At 40.3% G+C, this 23,392-nt stretch overlaps 2 protein-coding genes across 10 annotated transcripts in view; one reads left to right on the forward strand and one right to left on the reverse strand.

Moving 5' to 3' along the window:
• The first annotated feature begins 849 nt into the window (after positions 1-849).
• On the forward strand, positions 850-12,467 carry fam228a (family with sequence similarity 228 member A). 5 transcript variants are annotated; one of them, XR_015517935.1, is made up of 9 exons: positions 850-958; positions 1,313-1,475; positions 2,538-2,689; positions 2,780-2,851; positions 2,927-3,121; positions 4,012-4,092; positions 4,178-4,961; positions 10,944-11,152; positions 12,153-12,467. XR_015517935.1 is itself a non-coding variant. In XM_087297761.1 (9 exons), exons 3-9 carry the CDS (start codon positions 2,621-2,623, stop codon positions 12,226-12,228), a joined length of 711 nt encoding a protein of 236 aa, XP_087153887.1. In that variant the 5' UTR covers positions 850-958; positions 1,313-1,850; positions 1,969-2,620; the 3' UTR covers positions 12,229-12,467.
• An 857-nt stretch (positions 12,468-13,324) lies between these two features.
• itsn2a (intersectin 2a) overlaps positions 13,325-23,392 on the reverse strand; it is a 79,787-nt gene continuing 69,719 nt past the window's right edge. For 4 of the 5 annotated variants that reach the window (XM_087297521.1, XM_087297519.1, XM_087297522.1 and 1 more), the window contains 11 exons: positions 23,250-23,371; positions 22,391-22,497; positions 21,598-21,781; positions 21,273-21,371; positions 20,153-20,320; positions 19,847-20,056; positions 18,384-18,505; positions 17,618-17,700; positions 17,448-17,531; positions 15,734-15,907; positions 13,325-15,651 (listed from right to left, as the gene is read on the reverse strand). In XM_087297521.1, the coding sequence (XP_087153647.1) occupies positions 15,494-15,651; positions 15,734-15,907; positions 17,448-17,531; positions 17,618-17,700; positions 18,384-18,505; positions 19,847-20,056; positions 20,153-20,320; positions 21,273-21,371; positions 21,598-21,781; positions 22,391-22,497; positions 23,250-23,371 (1,511 nt within the window). In that variant the 3' untranslated portion in view covers positions 13,325-15,493. 5 annotated transcript variants of the gene reach the window in all.

Consider the following 23,392-nt stretch of genomic DNA (forward strand, 5'->3'; position numbering starts at 1 on the left):
AAAGCAAATTAATAAAAATACATTTCATGAAACATAAATCCAGTCAAAATAATGATAAACAAAGGCCTTATCCCTGATGAGAATAAGGGTCTTAAATAACTCACAATGCATGCATGCTTATGAATATGACATGTCTTATGTTATGCTATCTTAAAATGTGGTTCCTTTGGTTATTATAGCTACATATTATGCATTGATTACTAACTGTTTTTAACATCTTGACTTGTTTTGCAAATAGAAAAGTTCTGCTTTCACTGTAGCTATTGTGTAAGCCTGAGTAACACCATCTGTTAGGGAACTACTTCCTCAGTTTTTCAATTAAAGGACATTTCTGTCAGTTTCTGAAGAATGTAAGTTTCACCTGTTCTACTGATGTTAATCCCAATCAGGCACCTCATCATAGCAGAATATTTTGGTTTGATTTGTATCTACTAACATGTCATTAAATCATATTCTTTTCACAATACATTGTAAAATAAACATCCACTGTTATTCAAGTGTAATATTTCTGTTATAAGGACAGAAAAAAAATTATATTTCCATATAATTTCAGAACAAACGAAAAATGGTCAATAACAGGCTATACTTTCAAGGTTTTGGAAATAATAGTTTATTTTAAATATTGGAGATCTCCCTCTACGTTGTTATGTAATGTTGTAATGTTGGTGGTTTTGATAGGCATATATTTGTTTTGTTTAGGTGAGGGCAACGTTCAGCAAAAACATTTACAGTAAAAAAATATGGTAGGCTATGGTAAAGGATGACGGCACGATTCTGAACGTGGGTGCGCGCGTCTGAAGGAGCGCGTTCACGATTCGGCTTTTTAAAAGACGTCACCTAGTAACGCTTGGGGGCGCGCAAAACATTCAACAGATGAGTCGGCTGTTCTCCGCATCATTTCGACAACGACGACGATTAGCATTAAATAGTGTGTACGTGTACCCACTGTTTCAATAAGGTAAAGCCCGTCATTACTTTACTTATGTAGTGTACACGTTTGTCAGTTTTCTTTTATTAATTTCATGACAATAAAACATTTGAGAATAAATAGCCTAGATTTGGAAGCCATATGAAGCTTAAGTAACTTTTTATTTTAATAACATTTTCTTTTAACAATTGCTTTAATAACATTTATTAGGAACAATAAAATAGCTTAATAAAATTGTCTGCTTGTAAACAACATTCTTAAGCTCTACAGTTCACTGGGTGCATTATATTCTTAAGTTACTGTTTTAGATCCATAAGCTGCAATGCTCTTTGCTTTTCAGCTGCCATCGAGAACACTAAAAATGCTATTTATTGTCTGCTCCAGATATTTCAGATGAAGTTTGGTTGGTCATGCCAGGTGGAGTCTTTCAGCGCTGAGCAGTTCAGGACTTCATGCATGGATGCCTTTTCTTTCTTCTCAGCATGTAGTGTGTGGTGTCAGGCTGTTCGCTGTTGAAAACCCCGGAGAATCAGATGCTGCACTTCAGGTTACACTGACTGAACTCAACTGCCCCATGATGTCACAGCATCATTATATTTCATGGCATAAACAAAGACCAAATGACTTATTAATGTCAAATTAAGCTCACAATAGCAGTGAATGGGCTGTGGTTGTTCCAGATTAATAGTTTTAATTTCTAAGGTATTTAAAAATTAATTTAAAGAGAAAACACTTCTGTTTATTAAGCCTAACATATGAAATAATTTATTAAACCTTTAGAAAAACTTATCTTTATAACAAAAGGTTTTCATATGGACATACTGTATACAAATACAAATATAAGTTCCTGAAAAGCCTGATGATAAGAAAAATGTACGTTGTCAAATACTTTTATATAGAAACCGGTTAATTTAAACCAGAGGTGCTCAACCCTGTTCCTGGAGATCTACCTTCCTGCAGAGTTCAGCTCCAGCCCTAATGATGTTTGATATGGGTTGCAACTGAAATATGGGTTTGATATGGACTGCAACTGCAGGAAGGTAGATCTCCAGGAATAGGGTTGGTCACCCCTGATTTAAACTAAAGCATTATTACTATTTTGAGTATATTTTTAAACAAATAAATACAACGATTTCTTTAAAACATGTTAAAAATATTTGAGATTAAGAGACCACTTTTAAACTTGTGATTTATAGTCGTTTGAATACAATGGTTTTTTTTTTTAATAAAATGTCTTTTTTCATAAAATAACAGAATTTCAGACGTGTTTGTGATCATTTTTAGATAACACAGTATCAACTTCAGAAGAATTAAGAAATTAAATTTATTTTAATTAAATCAATGTTAAGTATAACTTTCATATAATATAAAAATTTCACAGCAAAAAGACATACACAACTAAAAGCTTTTACGTTAATAATAAAAGTTTTAAAAAGTATACCAATGGTTTATATGGTTAAACCAAAATTATTTTTATTCAATAAGTACAGAAATTAACAGTTTTATTGTTATGTTCTGCATGAGAACATCATAATATGAGAACATCAAACTGTCATGCTGTATATCTAATTGTATGCATATGTCAGTGTTATTGCTCCTGTGCCTGCAGTGTCTTCAAACAGCGTTCATCGGTAAACGTGTTACACAGGAATTTAATTTAAAAAGACCTTGAAGATCTGATCAACCAGTACAATGATGAATTCAAAGCCTATATGTGACAGTCAAAACACCCTTTCACTCAGCTCCAAAAAACAACTACTGGTACATCAACCCTTACATTATAACACATTAAATACTATTTAAATAACGCATTACACACTTTCCTCAACTCCATTGTTTGTTCACATACAGGAACAGTTACGCCGTGAACAGCAAGAAGTGAATGCCATTACACAGCCACTGCTGGAGGCTCGATTCATCAAGGTGATATTTTAGGTACTGTAGCTATTAAGACGTGATTCTTTCTGTCACCCACGATTCATCTGTGTTTGTGTGCAGGATCTGGATCTGTACCTTACTCATAAAGACACACTGAACCTGAGGAAGCGCAAACTCCTTCATAAACGCTGGACTCAGAATGTGTGGCTGCCTATTCAGCAGAGCATTCAGCAACATTTTATGGAGCATGGATATAATGAGATGCAGAAAATGAGGAGCATGCATGCACACTATATAGATTACTGTAATGCTAAGGTACTGTGGTGACTGTATTGTGACCCTGTGTTCATTACAGGAATTAAGATAATTATGCTGTTAAGCTTTAGTCAAAAAATTAACTTACTAAAGCTTTTCATTTTAACTCTGAATATGTAAATTTGCAAGGATTAAACAGAAAAGCAGTAAACAATATGAATATAGAGGCGTTAATATTATTTCTTGGGGGGGTGTAATCATTTGCTTGATTTGTTTATTGTATTTTAACAGGCCATTGTTTTGTTATCTCTTATATATTCTTTAAAAGTATCAATGAAAATATATATTTTATTATATAAATAGATTTTTAAAAATGACAGCCTTTTTCTTTAATTTGTTTTTTTAAAAAGACAGTTCTTTTAAAAAAAATCTGTTTATTTTAATATAATTGAAACAATATAAAATACAAATATTTCAATATTTTTTATTATTCTATTTCTATAAATACGTAAAAGTTATATTCTAATATATAATTGGCTGTACAAATACAAAAAGAAATTAAAAATTTATTAAAAATAATTATATAAAATTAATTTGGGGTTGAAATGTAAAAAACTGAAAAGCTTCACAAAACCTTTTTTTTAAGCTGCTTATTTAAAATGTCTCATTAGTGCACATTATGAGAGTGCATTATACTAGTGTTCTAATATTTACTTATTTTCAGTTAAGATAGCTCAAACATGCAATTCAGTCTTGGATCAGCCTTTTCTGTGAAACCCAACATTAGATAATGATATTTGAACCAGCTTTTTGCTGATTTTTATAGTGAGCAAGCTTCAAATGTTAGGCTTATTGTTGTCATGTAAATAAATACTATGGCTATAAAGAATGTCTAATCAATAGTAAATTAAAATGAAATGATTGAAATCTGTGTTTATGATATTTTTTAGGGTTTTGTGTTTCTAGAGAGTTATGATCCTCTAGAGTACAATCCATTCCTCCACTATTTCAGCACACCACAATATCACAAAGTTAGTCCTATTATTATTATTAATATTGTTATTATTATTAATACACACTGATTTGGTTAAATATTAAATGAGGTCTTTTGAGCAGATTTCCACTCCAGCACTGGAGGATCCTCTGTCACTTCATTCCAGAACAAGGATTAAAGAAAAGACGACAATACTTCGCTGTCAAACAGGTGCTGTTTATCCTTTCACAAAATATATCTGCTATTAATCTCAATTCGTATACCTTTCATCCTAAATAGTACTCAAAATTTAAACTTATATGTACCAAACCATAGTATGTTTTAATAAATAGATCAAATCTACCGGGATGGTCTACTATTTCCAGTAGAAATCCGAAGTGCAGATCTGTGCGTATTCTTAACAGCTAATTTTGACATCCGCTTAGAACTACAAACTTGGGTCAAAAAAGGTGGAAATAAACTACAAGCATGGCAAATGCACAAGATCTATGGTTAAGTGGAGAGGCTTAGTTAGAGATTCACATCTAACCTAATGAAAAATATGTATTATTTTATGCTTTCTGCATTATATTTAATCTCTAGCAACATTGTAAACTTTTATAAACATGCGTTTGGTCATTTACTTCATAATACTTCTTAATACAGAATTTGTACGATTAAGATTTTTTGCATAAAAAACCCATGAATGGCAGATGAATGTGCTGCTACATCACCAATATATATGAAAGTAGAGTAGAATTCCTGATATTACTGACAGAGCATGTAACAAAGCAACGGAATGGTCCATTAATGAGGAATTAGTATGTACCAAAAGCATATTTTTCTTCACAAAAAAAGCACATTTTAGGATGTAATATAAGTGAATTGGGACGCAGCAGTTCATTATTAGTACAGTGGGGAACTGAAGTTCCCCTTCGGGGGGAACTTCAGCACTATAAGTGGATTTGATTGTTAAAATCCACGCATTGGGAGGTTCGGTTCAGAAGCTACTCGTCTGAAAGAGTATTGAACGGGCCAATTAAGAATGAATTGGCAGCGCAAGCCTGCGCAGGTGAGCGGCATAAGCAATCAACTGAGTATATAAGCTCACCTGGCGCCAGCAGACGCTATCCTTTTCGCTTCAGAGACTTTCTGATCGAGTCGATGAGGGTTCCTCCTGCTGTGACCAGCGATTCTGAGCGAACGAGAGCATTCTCCCGGTCCAGAGTGTGTACACGCAGTGGCAGACGGTCGAGCTGGGTTTCTCCCTTGCCTGGCGTTCTTTGGGTCCGGTCCTCCAGAGCGGTGCGTATAAAGTTGCAAACTTCACAGAAAGAGCAACACAGTCATGCAGCACGTCCTTATCAGGACGGCGCTCCGACTGTGCGTTTCTGGATGCGGTGGTTTCCTGTCCTCGGATGATGGGCGCGGGCACTGCGTTACATGTCTGGGGGTCCAGCATGTTAATGCGCTGCTCGCGGGCAGTTCATGTCGTCATTGCGATGCCATGACTGTTGCGCAAGATCGCGGTTAGCCTTTGCAAAAGGGCGAACCACCCCAGTTGTCCCCTGCTCTGCAGCGGGCACTCGGGCAGATCTGAGGGTTTCAGCGAGAGATAATCCGTCGCCCACGGGCCCGCGGACCTCCCGCTCCTCTAAGCGCTCCATCCAAGCTTCGGGCGGGGGAAGCGATCCGTCTAACAGATGGTAGCCCTTACGCCCGATGACACCGGAGACCAGATGTCCACCGCGGCATCGGAGGGTGGGCTTTCATTGTCCGATGATGATCCAGACCCGCTCGCCCCCTTCGGGCTGGTGAGCGCTGTCACTACGGATCCTGAAACGGACATGTTAGCCGTGCTTTCCCGGGCTGCTTCGGCCGTGGGTTGGAGATGGTTTATCCCCCAGCTCCGCGGCCGGACCGACTAGAGGGGCGTTCCCTTCTTCCCGGAGGTGCACAGTAGGCTCACGCAGTCTTGTAAAGCACTTTTTTCTGCTCGTGCTGCGTGTTCCTCCACCCTAACCACTCTTGACGGTGAAACAGCCAGGGGGTATATGGCGATTCCTCAGGTTGAGTGCGTGATGGCGGTAAATCCGCGCGGCGCCTCTTCTTGGCGGGGTCCGCCTCGTCTCCCATCCAAAGCCTGTAAGTTATCTACCTCCCTCGGAGCTAGAGCTTACATAGCTGCGGGCCAGGCTGCTTCCGCCTTGCATGCGATAGCCACCTACCAGCGCTACCAAGCGCAGGCGCTGGCCGAGCTGCACGAGGGTGGGTCCAACCCAGGCTTACGAGCTTCGCACCGCCGCCGACTTAGCTCTTCGGACTACTGAGTCCGCTGCGTGTGCGTTGGGGAGGACGATGTCCACATTAGTGGTCCAGGAGCGCCACCCCTGGCTGATATGCGCAAAGTCGACAAAGTCCGCTTTCTTGACTTCCCCATATCCCCAGCCAGGTTCGGCGACACTGTCTGTGAATTCACCCAGGAATTCAAGGCGGTGAGAGAGCAGTTGGTGGGTGATGTCTTATCGGCGGTCCGTAGCCCGCTCCGCCCGCCGTGCCATTCATACCTGCTCCTCGCCGAAGGCGCCCGCCTACGAGAGCTGCTCCGCCCCTGCACACGCCTCCGGCGAAGCGAGCGCGTCGGGCACCTCGGAAGCAGGCAGCCCCCCTGCCCAGAACGCCGCTAAGTCCGGCAACGGACCGCGAAGCGCCCCTGGGACAGGCCATCTGGAGAAGAGGGAACTTGCTCTTTCCCCGCTGGAGGGCGGGGCTCCATTTCCAACGGCACTTTTTACTGCCATGAAAACATTATGAAAGGGCACTTTTCACTTCCCCAGATGTGACAGCCCGAAATCTGCCAGTCTGGGACGCTATGCTTTCTAGCTTGCAGATTCGGTGCGTTTCGCCAGTGGCTCACGAGCGCTGGGAGGACGGTCTCCTTTCTCCCACCCCTCGAGCCTCCCCTCCGGAGCTCGGGTTTGGAGTGAGAGCAAATATCTCACCTCCAGCTTTTCCGTGGGACCCGCGAGCTTCCCGGATCAGCACACCCACTCCGCGCTGCCCCACTGCTGGTACGTCAGCGATTGTAGCGATGAGTCCATTAGCGGGAGCTCTGCCTGCCTGGTTAGCGCGGGCCAGCTCTTCGCGGTGGCTCATACGCACAATCAGACTCGGCTATGCGATTCAGTTCGCGAAACGGCCCCCCAAGTCACGGGTGTGTATTCACCAGGGTCAGCCCCCTGTCCGCCCCTGTCTTGCGAGAGGAGATTGCTGTCCTCCTGGCGAAGGATGCAATCGAGCCGCTCCCTCCAGCCGAGATGGAGAGCGGGTTTTACAGCCCACACTTCATCGTGCCCAAAAAGAGCGGTGGGTCACGGCCAATCCTAGATCTGCGCGTTTTGAACCGCTGCCTGCACAAGCTGCCGTTCAGAATGCTCACGCAGAAGCGCATCCTCCGGTGCGTTCGTCCTCTGGGTTGGTCTGCAGCATTAGACCTGATGGACGCATATTTCCATGTCTCCACTCTTCCTCGCCACCGACAGTTTCTGCGGTTTGCGTTTGAAGGTCGAGCTTGGCAATACAAAGCCCTCCCCTTGGGCTCTCTCTGTCTCCGCGAGTCCTCACCAAGCCCGCGGAGGGTGCCTCAGCGCCCCTTCGGCTCGCGGGCATCTGCATACTCGATTTCTTTACGACTGGCTGATTTTTGCCCTCTCTCGGAGCAGTTGATTATGCACAGAGACAAAGTGCTCTGGCACTTCCACCTGTGGGGGTTTCAGGTCAACCGAGAAAAGAGCAAACTCGCCCCCGTGCAGAGGATCTCTTCTCTCGGGCTGGAGTTGGACTCGGTCACCATGGCAGCGCGCCTCTCCGGAGAGCGCGCTCAGCTGATGCTGTACTGTCTGAGAGAGCTCGACAGTAAAACAGTGGTCCCACTGAAACTATTTCAGAGGCTCCTGGGGCATATGGCATCCGCAGCCGCTTCATGCCGCTCGGATTATTCTATATGAGACCACTTCAGCACTGGCTGATCACGATCGAGTCCCCAGACGCTCATGGCACGCGCGCGCACACCGAGTCTCTGTTACTGCGCTGTGTCGCCGCGCCCTCAGCCCTTGGAGCGACCCCTCGTTCCTACAGGCCTTGGTGTCTCTAGAACAGGCGTCCAGTCTTGTTGTCGTTTCAGCAGACGCTTCCAACACGGGCTGGGGGGCTGTGCGTTGCGGGTATGCGGCTGCGGACCTGTGGAAAGGTACCCAGTTGCATTGGCATATCGCCTGGAGCTGTTGGCAGTGTTCCTCGCTCTCCACCGTTTTTTTCCGGTGCTGGAGCGGCAACACGTGCTGGTCAGGACGGACAGTACGGCGGCGGTGGCGTATATCAGCCGTATAGGGGGTATGCGCTCTCGCCGCATGTCTCAGCTCGCCCGCCGTCTGCTCCTCTGGAGTCATCCGCGGCTGAAATTGCTGCACGCCATTCATATTCAGGCAAGCTCAACCATGCAGCCGATGCGCTCTCACGGCAGCCTTGCGTCCTGGAGAATGGAGACTCCACCCTGAGTCTGTTCAGCTGATATGGGCGCGATTCGGGGAAGCCCAGATCGATCTGTTGCTTCCCCCGAGATCGCTCATTGCCAGTTGTTCTTTCCCTGACCGAGTGCTCTCGGCACGGATGCACTGGCTTACAGCTGGCCTCGGGGCACGGGCAAATACGCGTTTCCCCCAGTGAGCCTGCTCGCGCAGTTACTGTGCAAGGTCAGGGAGGACGAGGAACAGGTTGCTGGTTGCGCCCCTCTGGCTCAACCGGACCTGGATGTCAGAGCTCTCCCTCGCGATAGCCCTCCCCTGGCAGTCCCTTCGAGAGAGCACCTACTCTCTCAGGGACAGGGCACCACCTGGCACCCTAGCCGATCTTTGAAGAGATTTTTAGACGCGAGGAAGACTTAGGTAACCTCCGATTGCAGTGGCTAATACCGTCACTCGGGCTAGAGCCCCCTGCCCGAGCGCGCCTATGCCCTGACGTGGAGTCTATTCACTGAATGGTGTGTCTCTCGCTGAGAAGACCCCCGTAATTTGCCAGATCAGCGTTGTGCTTTCTTTACGCCGAGAGAAGTTGGAGAGCAGGCTGTCGCCCTCCACACTCAAGGTTACGTGGCTGCCATCTCCGCTCTCATAACGCGGTGGCTGGCAGCACCGTGGGAACGCATAACCTCATCATCCGGTTCCTCAGGGGCGTTAAGCGAATTAATCCACCCCGCCCCCTCTCATGCCCTCTTAGGATCTCGCCCTCGCTACACAAGCCGCGTCAGATCCCTTCGATCCTCAACTCAGTATCTTTCTGTCCCTGAAGACAGCTCTGCTGGTCGCGTTGATATCGATTAGAGGGTCGGGGACCCGGAGGCATTTTTCGGTCAGTGACTCGTGCCTGTAATTGGGCTGGCTTCTCTCACGTCCTGAGACCCCGCCCGCGATATGTGCCCAAGGTTCCTACCACTCCGTTTTAATACGAGGTAGTGAGCCTGCAAGCGCTGCCCTCGGAGGAGGCAGACCCAGCCCTTCTTTATTGTCCAGTTCGCGTTTTATCCGGACCGCACTCAGAGTTTAGATCATCTGAGCAGCTCTTCGTCTGTTATAGCGGTCGGCAGCAGGGAAGTGCCGTACCGAAATAAGTTCCCACTAGATTGTGGATGCCTTTCTTTCACTATCAGAGCCGAGATGAGCCGCGTCCCCCGAGAGCGCGTGCGCACTCCACTCGGAGCTTCGCATCCTCTCGAGCGCGCGCACGCGGCGCCCCTCTAACAGACATCTGTAGAGCTGCGGGCTGGGTGACACCCAACACATTTGCAAGGTTTTACAATCTGCGAGTGGAGCCGGTTTCCTCAAGGGTATTAGGTAACCCTTGGTGATTGAGGAAACAATTCGGTAGGGTGTTGAAACACGCTTGCTGCGCCATTTTCCCTAACACGGAGATACGTGCGCCTTTTTATCTGTCAGTAAAGTTCCCCGTCAGGTGAGCCCTGCAGATTCCTCCGTGGCCCCCAGCACTGACTCAGCGGAGGAGTCACTTGCTGGCCCACTACGTTGTAGGTCTGCCCGCTGGTCAGCCCGCGTTTTGGGTAAAGGTGCCTGCTATGCGTGATCCCCACTAGGCGATCCCATATGCTTATTCCGCCACGGTTAAGTCCCCCCCTGGGCGGACCCGTGTCTTCCCTCCCCGCTAACCACTCTTTTGCTATGCGTACTCCCCCTTTTTAGGGCTAGTCCATATGTAAATTCTGCCATCTATCCCCCCTTGGGTAACGGATGGCCTCCGCAGCGTCCTCCCTATCGGGATTGCACGCTTCCCAACGTACTGTCGTATTTTCCTAGAATTATCTAGATGCTCACGACTTCCCAAAAAATATATATAAATCCGTAAAACTTCTGTTGAAGTAGGATAAATTAGGGCCAGGGACACGTTGGAGGACCGCGCCCCCCATGATGTGGGTGCGTCACGCTTGCTTGACTATCTCCTCATCGGGGGTGTTGGTAAGGTGCAGTCATTATGGCGCTTTCAATGGGCTCCCAATGCGTGGATTTTATCAATCAAATCCACTTATAGTGCTGAAGTTCCCCCCGAAGGGGAACGTTCGAGGTTACTAAAGTAACCCTTCGTTCCCCGAGGAGGGGAACGGAAGCACTATACTCCGTCGCCATAATGACTGTCCCTTAGCTGTTGAAAGTCTCTTCAGCTTAAAAAGGATAGCGTCTGCTGGCGCCAGGTGAGCTTATATACTCAGTTGATTGCTTATGCCGCTCACCTGCGCAGGCTTGCGCTGCCAATTCATTCTTAATTGGCCCGTTCAATACAGACGAGTAGCTTCTGAACCGAACCTCCCAATGCGTGGATTTTAACAATCAAATCCACTTATAGTGCTTCCGTTCCCCTCCTCGGGGAACGAAGGGTTACTTTAGTAACCTCGAACGGTCTTTTGTTTGACATGCTATTAAAGGTCACATATATCAGCGTCAGCAGGTAGAGGAGATTCTCCAGAGTCCACCTGCTTCCCAGCAGAGCTTCAAACAGGCCAGAACCTCCAGAGATTCAGGCTCACTGAGACTTTGGGAGGACTGCAGATCAAGGTAACTTCGGGTTCACTGCAAAGCTGCTTTTGTGTCAGTTCAGCCCCGTTTAGAAATGGTGTTTAGATGATATTTAATCAATCCGATCAATGTTTTGAAACCAATTTCAATTACTTCCAGAGAAAACAAAACACGATCATGAGGTTGACTGTTCATAAAGTAAAAAAAAAAAAAAATCACCCTTTCTGCCAACTGATCGAATATGTGGTCATTATGGGATGTGTAGCGAGAAAACTAAAGACTAATACAAGGCATTTCTTTTGAGAGAGTTATAAATCAACTGTCTGGTTTCTAAACCTTTCACTTAGAAGCTAAAATCTACATTTCCACTCACATTTATCATGATAGGTATCGATCGATGTCAACTGATATACAGCGGGAAAAATAAGATAACATGTCACCATTTTTCCCAGAAAACATTTCTAACGGTGCTGTTTTTGAAGGAGAAATTTTTCCCAGATGATGTTAACAGCCAAGGAAATCTATATATGCAAGGAAAACAAATCGAAGTTTACAAATTAAGTTATACATGATAAAATTAAATGACGTAGGGAAAAAGTATTGAACACATGAAGAAAAATTGGTTCAGAAAGGCAATGAAAGCCCAGACAGCAACTACTGAAATCTCTCAGTAGTTATTTAGCAACCCTTCAGCAAAAAAAAAAAATCTATTTGTAAGCTGTGCTGTGCTGTGCTGTGCTGTGCTGTGTTGTATCGAAACACACACATTAGATTGAAACATGTACATGTCTTTTACATCTTATGCATTGCACTGAGCTCTGAGCAAAAGTGATGTAGAATGTAAAAAAAAATAAGTGGAAAATGTCTGAACGCACATGTTCACTAAAGACAATGTTAATATCTAGTGGAAACGGAAATGTGTCTTGAATGACCACTTGTGATTATATCACGCAAAATCGCATGTTATTACCAGGTGGAATCAGGGCTTCGGTGTGTTTCTAGAGCTTCATTGCTAGTAATATATGATCTTTTATTGCAGGACCAGAGGATCGACACATGCGACTTATGCAGAGAGACGAGGCTTTCACCGCCAGTGTTGTTCCTCTTATGCCTGACGACAACATTCAATAGGACCTTTTAACATTAGTTTACTGCGAATGGTGCTTATGTCATTAAAGTGCAATAATTAATTAGGTTTACTGTATGTAATGTGTCTTTGAACAGTACCTATTATATTCTGCATTGTAATCAATTTAAATATTGTGAATTAAAATGCAAATAATGTGGATGTAAAAAATAAAAATAAAACAGACAAAACTAATAATTAAATAAGAAACCAGATCTTTTATGGTAAGACTTGTTAACATTCGGTGTGTTTAATTTTTGCCTTTGGTGTATCTGAATAATTGTACTCAAGACTATACAACAATCTAATATTTAAGCAGTTTATACAATTGCGCATTAATAAAACAACAAAACAACATTCAAATAAACACAAACTTGCAATATTCAGCATCAACAATCCAAATGTACATAAAAATCTCCATAAAGCCCAATGCTGTTGGAAAAGCAAACGAATTATACATTCTTAAACTTCCCTAAATTTCTTCAAATAATAATTTAAAATAATATATTAGTGTGTTTATAGATTTTTTGTGTTAAAATTGTTTCAGTATTCAATAATGAAATTATAAAGCTCCAGAAACAGGTTTTTGAACCACGTGCACACTTGGCCTAATGGATTTATGTTTGACATGTTCTGAGTGCAAGCGATTTCATTAAAACAGTGACATATATTTCTATCTATTTATACATGGGAAGCTACTGTACATGGTGCTCAGATTAAAGGTGTTAAAGAAAAAATTAAAGGCTTCAAGAGACAATGCAAAACCATGTATTTCAGAGTTCTCGCATACAGCAATTTTTGCCATTTGAAAACTAAGGAAAATGTGAGGCATGATTAATAGGCAAGAAAAACTAAATCAAAACATGTTTATTTAAAACTTTGTAGATTATGTTTGGGTTACTAATGAAATCTAAAGACTTGAACATTTTTAAATAAACCAGTTCCTGTCCTAACCAAATCCTCACATTTTACCCAGTTTTCTGCATAATATTAGCATGCATGAAAGTGAATATGAAACTATGAGCCCCTACGAGTGCTGCAGGGATGATTTTTGTAGACCAACATGAATGGTAATTTAGCATTCATTCTGTTTTTGTTTTTTGTTTTTTTGGCTTTTAGAGTTTTTCAGAAAGCAAGCCCTATCACTACAACAACTTTATAATATTATAATATAAGTCTTCTCAAATTAACACAACTTTGATGATTTCTGAAACATAAATTTAGCAGGCGGAGGTAAAAAGATGAGCATAGGCTGTAAACATTCCTTTGACTTCAACATCAACAGCAATTTGGCCCTTACATTCTTACAGCAATGCTTTTTTTTCAGTCTTTTTAGGCTTTAGAAGAATATGTAAATATGTGCTGCACATTTTCCTCTCAATAAATACAAAACATACAAATAAAATTATATCAGTGAGAAAACAGCAGTTAAGAATGATCATAGCCATTTGGAAGTTTAAAGATTTATCTATTGCACTTTATACCCTAGAGGTGTATACACATTTAATTTGATCCGATATGTACAGTATGTAATATTGGAGTTTTAAAAAGTTTTGTTGGTTTTCGCCAGTGTTGGTTTGTTCTCATCTGTTCTCTGATTGTACAGAAACCAAAACAAAAACAACTGAAAACAAACATTTTGGCCTGATTTTGTTCTAAATGACTTTACACAGATTTCTGCCTTTCTGTAGCTTAATCCATAGATCATGGTGTGAGGGTTATTGGCTCAATTCCCAGGGAAAGTGAGCAACCAATGAAAAAAAACCTTCACCTTCAGACCAAATGTAAGTGACACTGGATAAAAGTGTGTAAAGTTTGTAACTTCGTTCCTTACTTTAACTTTAGGTTATTAGTGTGTTAAAGATTCTGGTAAGTATTTCAGTATTTTTCTATTGAAAGTCTCAGTTTAAACTGCACAAAAGTACAATAACAAAGTGGACTAGTACAGTACCTCTTAGCATTTTGATGTTTGATGTCCTCCACAGCCCCTGTAGGCACTTGTTAAAAGCCGCCTTGCTAAAGTACAAGCTTAAAAAAAATCAAAAGCATGGAATGAACATAAATCTCACAGGTGTCAAACTCAGTTCCTGGAGAGCCATAGCTCTACACCAGGGGTCACCAATCTTGGTCCTGGAGGGCCGGTGTTCCTGCAGGGTTTAGCTCCAACTTGCCTCAACACATCTGCCTGAATGTTTTAAGTAAGACCTTGATTAGCTTGTTCAGGTGTGTTTGATTAGGGTTGGAGCTAAAATCTGCAGGACACCGGCCCTCCAGGAACAAGTTTGGTGACCACTGCTCTACACTGTGTACTTCCAACCCTACTTAAACACACCTAATCAAACTAATTGAGTGCTTTAGGCTGGTTTGATATCTCAAATAGTGGCGAGGCTTTATGAAACACTGAAACAGTTAAAGCAAATGTGTCGAAGCTTCAAAACATTTCGAAACCCGTCTCTGCAGGGAAACCTAGTGGCCATGTTTATGTATTGCTCTGAAACAGCTTCAGCAAAGAAACAGTTTAGCAAATTGAGGTATTAAACCTTACATTGTAGAGTTAAGGTTTCAAAAGGGTTAGTGAAGCGGTGAGAGTTCCTCACTAACATGCAGAGATAATGGGTTGGAATCCAGGGGGATGAACACTTTGTGAATAAATGTGTCTTGTTTCATAAAAAGTAACATAAATAAAATTCATTAAGTCATAATTTCAGTCTGGAATCAAACTCATGACATTTGAAGTACAGTTACTCTTTGCACATGCACAGTCCACTAGGCTACATGAGATGCTTCTGAAATGACTGATGATTTTAATCGCTTTAGTCACATGACCTGGTGTTTTAAATCACCTTTGTCGCATGACCTGGGAGTTTTGATCATGCCTCTCGGGATCCTGAAACGGAGTCAAAATGTCAGTTTCACATCAGCCATCTCTAACATTAGGTAGTTGTGTTGAAGCAGGGCTGGAACTAAACTATGAAGGGTTGCGGGCCTCCAGGAGCTGAGTTTGACACCCTTATATTGAGCTTGTGTTAATTACACACCTTATTTCAGTCTTCTGGTTTTGGTCAAAAAAAAAAGCATAATCCATGTAGCCCTCTATTTTACAGCATGTCGACGTAGGGTACAGTTTGTGCAGTGGTTCACCTTTTCCACTATCAACAATGTGTGAGGTAAAGTTTCCGTCACATATCTTTTTTAAAAATCAACACAAACTTTGAAACTGGTGAAGTGACACGTTTAATGTTGCACTTCTCAGTTCATACGTGAGGTGTTTGTTCATAGAGCTGCAGATCAAGCCTCACTTTAACCTCTCCAGTCGGGACTTCATGAAGCAGCAGACGTCGAACCAGTGGCCCTTTACCATCTTGATCTTTTTTTATTGTCGCTACAGGAACTTCAGTTCGACCTAGAAAATCTGTTTGGAAAGCACATTTGGTTAAACATAGGCATTTTGTGTATTTATGTTTGTTTTGTGTGTTTGTTGGGTCAAGTCCCACCATCAGGAGAGAACTGGTCCCTCTCAAAGACAGTGAGGCACAGGACATCCTGGTACAGGTCTTTGATGAAGAACTGGCAGTTGAAGCTCCATTTTGGGTTGAGCGTGTCGGGCTGATGCCGGGACGTGTAGCACTGGGCGCCCATGGTTAGTTCACAGTATGGGTTACTCTTCCCTAAAAACACATAATTTATCACACAGTGGGAAAAAAAAAAAAAAAAAAATATATATATATATATATATATATATATATATATATATACATACATACACACTACTCTGTATTTGTGTGTTGTTATCTGCTATTAATTCTTAAACATCCTTAAAGTTAGCATTATTTACTAGAGGATCAAAACTGTGGTGTTGCTTTGTACTGATGCTAATAAAATTAAGGTCATGGGTTTATTTCCCAAGAAACAAATCACATTTACATCTTAAATGCAGTTAAGTCACTTTGGATACATCTATATAAAAAGCATAATAGTATAGTACAAGAATTGTTAAATACTAGAAGTATTTTCTTAGTAACGTCTTAAAATTTATTCCAAAATAATGAAATTCATTTTAATAAGGCTTACTTTCAAAGAAATTAGGAGAGGGTTGCTTATAATCAAATATTTAACTTTATGTAGAACTTATAGAAAATGTATAAATAATGAGGAATAAATTTGCTTAAAATCATTAAAGAAAAATATTTTTAGAAATGAAAAAAGATAACATTCAAAATTCTTTTTAATTAAAATGTGTATTTTATTAATTACATATTGTTCATGTAAATAATAGAATTGCAATATTACTGTATTAATATTGACCAGTGAATTTGGTGAGAAAAGTTGTTAATGAATAAAAATATTGAGTTCAATATAAATGTCCTTCAACTCAAACAAACCAAAATTCCCAAACTAATTAAAATAAATAATTAAAAATAAAATAATTATATAATAAAAAAATAATTATTTGTAAAATAATTACAATTACAGTTATATAATAGTTAGTTATAAACTCATGAAAGACTGTATATTCTACAAACATGCCACTAGAGGCTAGGATGATAGGAAACAACTATGCCTGTCACAATATTTATTTTTTGTTGTAAAATACCAAAATATATTGCGACAAACAATATTGTTGCCATTTTAAGACCATTTTACGCCACTCATTATATAATGCCAGAATGACAATATAATATCATAAAAATGCAAGTACACTCTTCCAAAGAACACATAATATTTTATTCTTAGGAATATTTCATTTAATTCTAGTCATTTTAACAATATAATAATTAACCATTGGAATCAGAATGTGAAAATGAATATCCTAAAAAAATAAATAATAATAAATGTTATTAAAAAAGTCAAAGGTAACAAAATGTAACCGAGGCTGCGATATCTGCCACCAAATGTATTTTCTGTTGTCAGACACCTACATGGAAATATATTATAGCAATGTATAGTAAATACTATAGTGTTTTTTAACCATACTGACACTGACAAAACAATAGAGATTGGGCAATCAGCTAAAATGTTGCTAGAACTGGTTTTTATATAAGTCTATATATTGATTACTGTGACAGGTCTAGAAATAACACTATGCTGTGCTGAGAAATTCATAAAAAATATCATGAAAACTACACAAACTGAAACTTCAAAAGTAGTCTAATATTACTTTGAAGATTTAAAAGCTAAAAAAGTGTAAAAATGAGTATTTGTTCAGACCGTTGGGTTTGCAGGGCTTCAGCTCGGTGGCTTCCAGCACTGTTACCAGCAGTCGACCGATGCCACTGTTCTTCTGAGAGCGAGCTGAACAACACACACAGACATTTATCAGTAAAGCTTTATTCAGTCACACTTACTTTGACTCTTAATAATCACCACTGAAGCCCAACCTTGATACGCCTTCTCTCTCTTCAGCTTCTCCGTCTCTATAAAGTGATCAGATGCTGCTTTGATCTTCTGCACCCACGTCGTCCTGATTTCATATGACAGTTATCGATAACGTTAGTAACTGCATTCCCATACTACAAAATGCTCAGTGTAATAAGATTGGGTATTGTTTAGAGTCAGAATGAAAGTTTTTATAGATATTTGAACCAGAAACCAACTCTCCAAAATAATTTTTAATAAATAAAATAAATAATAATCAGATGTATCCACTTGCTCAGGTTGTAGGTTAATGAAATAATGTTGTAAATAATGTTCTGTTTTGTGCACAGACCAGTCATTTTACAGGTATTCATATGTTTTGGACTTTAAAAGTGATGGTAAACTTTGAGTTGAACTGTATCAATCTATGTTTAACAGAAGAAAAATGTCTCCTATATCTTGAATGAAGTACATTAATAGCATATTTTCATTTTTGGGGTAACTATCCCATTTAACAGAAAGTATTGAAGTAATACTTTTGAATTTAGATTTGACAGGGACATGCAGAACAATACATTGAACACAAAAGGAAATATATTTATGCTATAGGTGCTTTAGCAATGCTGGCTATTTTATAACTTCAGATCTTAAACACAAAACTTGATTGCAAAAATTGTTCACCTAAAAATGAAAGTCTTTTGTGTTTTTCATGCAAATCAAAAAAATCCTGCAAGTAATTTAAAAGCATGCGTTGCGCGTTCGCTTCATGTTTGGTGTGTGAACATATACCTCTCATTGATAGTGTCAGTCTTGAGTGTGTAAACACGATCAATGTGTGAAATGTGGAAAACTGGATCATCGCTGGACGGGTCAGAGGGCATTTTCACCAAGACCTCATTCAGAAACACTGGCTAATAACAAGAGAATAAGAGAGAGAAAGTGTGAGATGGACGTTCAGCAAATATCACTAGTAGTTTAACTCTGGGATAGGCAAACTCTGTCCTGGAGCTTTGGTGTCCTGCAGAGTTCCAATACTAATCAAACACCTAAACATGCTAATCAGTATCCTTAAGATCACTAGAAAGCTAAAGGCAGGTGTGTTTGATTTAGTGAAACATTGAAACAGTTGAAGCATATGTGTGGAAGCCTAGAAACATCTCAAAACCCGTCTCTAATAATAATAATTCCTTACATTTATATAGCGCTTTTCTGGGCACTCAAAGCACTTCACACATAGAGGGGAATCTCCTCATCCACCACCAGTGTGCAGCATCAACCTGGATGATGCGACGGCAGCCATTTCGTGCCAGACTGCACACCACACACCAGCTGATTGGTGGAGAGGAGACAAGAGTGATGATGCCAATTATGATATGGCGATGGTTAGGAGGCCATGATGGACAGAGACCAGTGGGCAAATTTGGCCAGGATGCCGGGGTGAAACCCCTACTCTTTTTCGTAGGACATCCCAGGATTTTTAATGACCACAGAGAGTCAGGACCTCAGTTTATCGTCTCATCTGAAAGATGGTGCTCAATGAGCAGTATAGAGTCCCCGTCACTACACTGGGGCATTAGGACCCACCCAGACCGCAGGTGATGATTAGTGGTCGTTTTTAGGTATTGTTCTAAAGACAAGTTCAACAAAGAAACAGTTGCTAATTGATGAATTACACCGCATGTTGTATAGTCAAAATGTAAAGTGACTTAGTGGAGCAGTTAATGGCATGCAGACATACTGGGTTCCAATCCAAGATGAAGCAACCTTGGCCATTTAAATGTGTTTTCTTGATGTAATTAATTTTATTTTTAATATTGGTCTGACATCCGAATGAAATATGTGTTGATTTGGTCATTAAAAATTAAGATTAATAAAAGACATTGAATCACACTTTCTGAATGTTTGTACAAATCGGGATTCAAACTCTGGACACATGTAGCACAGTGGCAGTATGACTTGTGGAGCAAGTTCCACTAGGCTACGTGTGATTTCCAGCCCTGTCAAGCAAACAGAGATTCTCCAGATCTTGAAACGCTTGTGAAATCTTCAGTTGAATTGCTTTAGTTTTGGGGCAGTATTTTGAAACATCTGCATCTGTTTGAGATCTTGACACAGTGTCGAAAGATCAGTTTTGTATCAGACATTCCCAGTTGGATTAGGGTTTGTTGGCCCTCCAGGACCGAGTTTGCCCCTGATTTAACTCAAAATAATCTGCTACAAATTTAATCTCATAAGCAGTGTTGTTGCCATACCGTCTTGTACATCTTGTACTGTGTGTTGGAGTTGGGATTGAAGAGTTTGTCTGGGCTGGATGAGAACTGTTTGGAGGTGTATGTGAGGAGCAGGAAGTCATTGAACAGCAGGGCCCACAGCTCTTTGCTGCTCTTGGTCTTGTGCAGTTTGCCACTGTGCAGCAGTTTTCGAGGGCCCAGGCAGTTCGTCAGAGAGTTAAAAACAAGGTGCTGAAATGACAATATGACATGTTTATAAATAATATGCAATAAAAGCTGTTGTTTTACACTGTGAGGTCACGGTGGAGCTTTACAACAGTGTTTCACCTCAATGACTCCGTCGCACAACACGTGGTTCTGGATCCACTCCAGTCGGTCGGAGTTCTCTTTCTCCCTCACGGCCTCGTTCACCTGTGAGCAAAGCTCCTCCGCCTGCTCCAGCGCCGCCTGCAGATTGGAGTGGTCAGCGTGAGCCGGAGGGGTGTTTTCCAGAATCTACACCAACACATTTCAAAGACAAAACACACAATTAGTTATTCACTTAAATTAAATGAATGCTTCATTTACAAAACAAAAATTGCCTTTCATAAAATAATACTCCTATTTGTTATACTAATACTATTACTGTATTATTAATATTATTACTAGTTACTTATTATTACTATTAGTATTATTATATTACTAGTAGTAGAAGTAGTAATAGTAATAATGATGATGCAAATTTACCATATGACTGTTGAACTGTGTATGTTATTCTTATTCTGTATATATTATGTGAACATATTGTTCAGTAAAGTTCTCACATATTATTACTATTTCCATATACTTGAGAAGCAAAATGACATAAAAATCTGAATAAAATGTGTAATTAAAATTAAATAAGTTCAGGCTCAAAACAACCAAAAATCTACACCACTGGTATAAGAAAATTGTTTTTAAAAATATTTAAATTCTGCAATTTTTGTTGTTGTTGTTGCATTTATGTTTATGTAATCTTTGTAACCCTGGACCACAATACTGGCATAATTTTGGCAACAACCAAAATTTGGTTCAAAATTATTGATTTTTCATTTGTCAGAAATAATTAGACTATTATTATTAGACTATAATTAAACTTATTTTGCAAATATCTACTGCACATTCATTAATACTCTCTTTTGATTAGTAATGTGCATTGCTAGCAATTCATTTAAACAACTTTAAATGTGATTTTCTCACTGTTTAGATTTTTTTGAAACCTCAAATTCAAGATTTTTAACAATCGGCCAAATATTGTCCTATACAATGGAAAGCTTATTTATTCAAGTTTAAAAATGACATTTATGTCTGGCTTTGTGGTCGAAGGTCACACTTTTTACTCTAACTCTATTGTAAAGCAACATTCAATGTTTAAAAAATATAGTAGTTTCAAAACTTTGATTTTCAATCTTTTATGAGTTGTGTGTACGTTTTTGATCAGCAGTGGGTATCGTGTGATCCTCTGCATGGGCTTCAGGAGAAAGCTGGAGAGTGGCATTCCTTTACAGCGGTAATTACTGGCAATTTTCTACAGAGATGAGAAGCAGAAAAAGACAGAAGAGTCCTGTTAATGTCATATCGCCATCTTGTGGACAACTACGGAAAACAATGCAACAGTCACAAAAACAAGTGGTTGGACTTCAGGAAACTGGTCCTAACAACCTTTAAATTAAACCCAAAATTGTTATTAACCAGACCCGTACTAACACTACACATCTTTCTGGAATCAGTAGAATGTGTGTCAGTGTGTTGACCTTGAGGAAGAGTTTGAAGTCGAGTGATTTGTCTGTTTTCTGCTGCAGCAGAGCGGCTGCGTTGAGCTGGCAGCTGCAGAAGCGAATGTAGGCCTGCATGTGAGAGAGCTCAGAGGACAAGATATCACCAACCACCTGCACGGGCATTCGCTCACCTGCTGTCTTCTTACGCACACGCAGAGCTCTGTAAATATGCACACACACATACAATATCACATATCACGCCTGCTCAGACATTCGTACATTCTGTATAATGAACACATTTGCTGTTGTTTACCAACAAATTAAAATAAGCTTGAACTATAAAATGCTATATCAGTGAGTCACTTTTGGAAACCATTTAAATTAGTCAAAGAGGTTTTAAAATGTAGTGACAAATGTAAATTAATTTAACTGCCTACGTAGATACTGCTTATGTAATTATTGTTAATCTACGCAAGTTATTCGTTTATCTCTGTTAGTATTCATGTAATATGTATTACATTTTAATTGAACTCTTTTATCATTATTTTCACATGAAATACTCAAAGTTAGTAAAAGTGAATGCTTAAATGCAATACAATATTTACTTCTGCATTTATTTCTCCTACTTGAAGTCATTCAGTTACTTTATGCTATCTTGAATTATTTTGCTCATATATTTTATTTATCAATTTATTTACTTCATTTTCATTTGAATAAGATGCATGATTTTCCAGAAGTCTTTAACTTGTTTAACAAGTTCCCAAACTATGAGCCAGCATACAGCAGCTGCAGATTCTGAGCTAGACTCTAGGGGTCAGTGTGGACTCACTTTAGGAGTTTGGTGCTGCACATGATCAATTCACGCCAGTTCACAAAGATCATGCTCATCTCAGCCTCAGTCAGCCGTCCCGACTCTGCCATTGGCTTATAAAACACCTGAATTTACACATACGCAGCAAATAAACACATTTAAAGTCAAACAAAGCAGTCATGAGGTAAATATAGAAAATGAAAATGCCCTGTTGTGCTGCTAAGGTTCCTCACTTAATGTTTTCAAAATCTTCTACACTATGTTTAAATCCATCCAAAGTACAAAAAGCATGAAGCATTTTTCTCAGTGTCTAGAACAGTTTGAAGATCAAGTCTGAAAGTCTGCTGTGCACTAACTGTTCTGATGGATTAGTCTGTGTTGTTAAAATAGATAACAGTAATATACCTATAATATAACATATTTGGACTTGCTGCAGATACTATAACACTTATTACTGTATACATATTATAAACAGTAAGAATGGCATTGTTTTATCAAATCAATTCTAGCCTCATTATTTCAACTGTGTACAAAGTGGATTTGCTTTTATAGCACAGAAAACAGCATCTTCTAAACATGTCGACAAACCAAACTAAACTCAATTTGTCCTTAGACAAATGACAGTGTTTGAGGGTAGAAGTTGTTCACAGGCAGCCAATAAGGAAGATGGCTTAGCATTATGCTAATCCCCTAACCTACACTTGAAGTACTGTCGTTCTACAACAGTTTAGAATCTGTATTTTTTGGAAAGTAGTGACACATTGATCTTTGAATCTTGGCAGACATTTTTCATTCAGAAACAGCTATATTATGCACTAAATGTAAGTTAATATCCAAAAAAGCATAATGGGGCACTTTCAATTGTCTGTTGGCTCACCTCCACTGCCAGCTCCAGGTCCTCCAGGTAAGACTCTTCTGTCTGAATGAGCTCATGGATGTAGCCTTGCCTCTTCCTCTCCTCAGTGCACATAGAGTCTAAACTAAGCAGGTCAGCACACCCTACTCACACAAAGAAAAACA

Source organism: Danio rerio, chromosome 20 (genome assembly GCF_052040795.2).
Source record: "Danio rerio strain M-AB ecotype USA chromosome 20, GRCz13ab, whole genome shotgun sequence".
Lineage (NCBI taxonomy): Eukaryota > Metazoa > Chordata > Actinopteri > Cypriniformes > Danionidae > Danio > Danio rerio.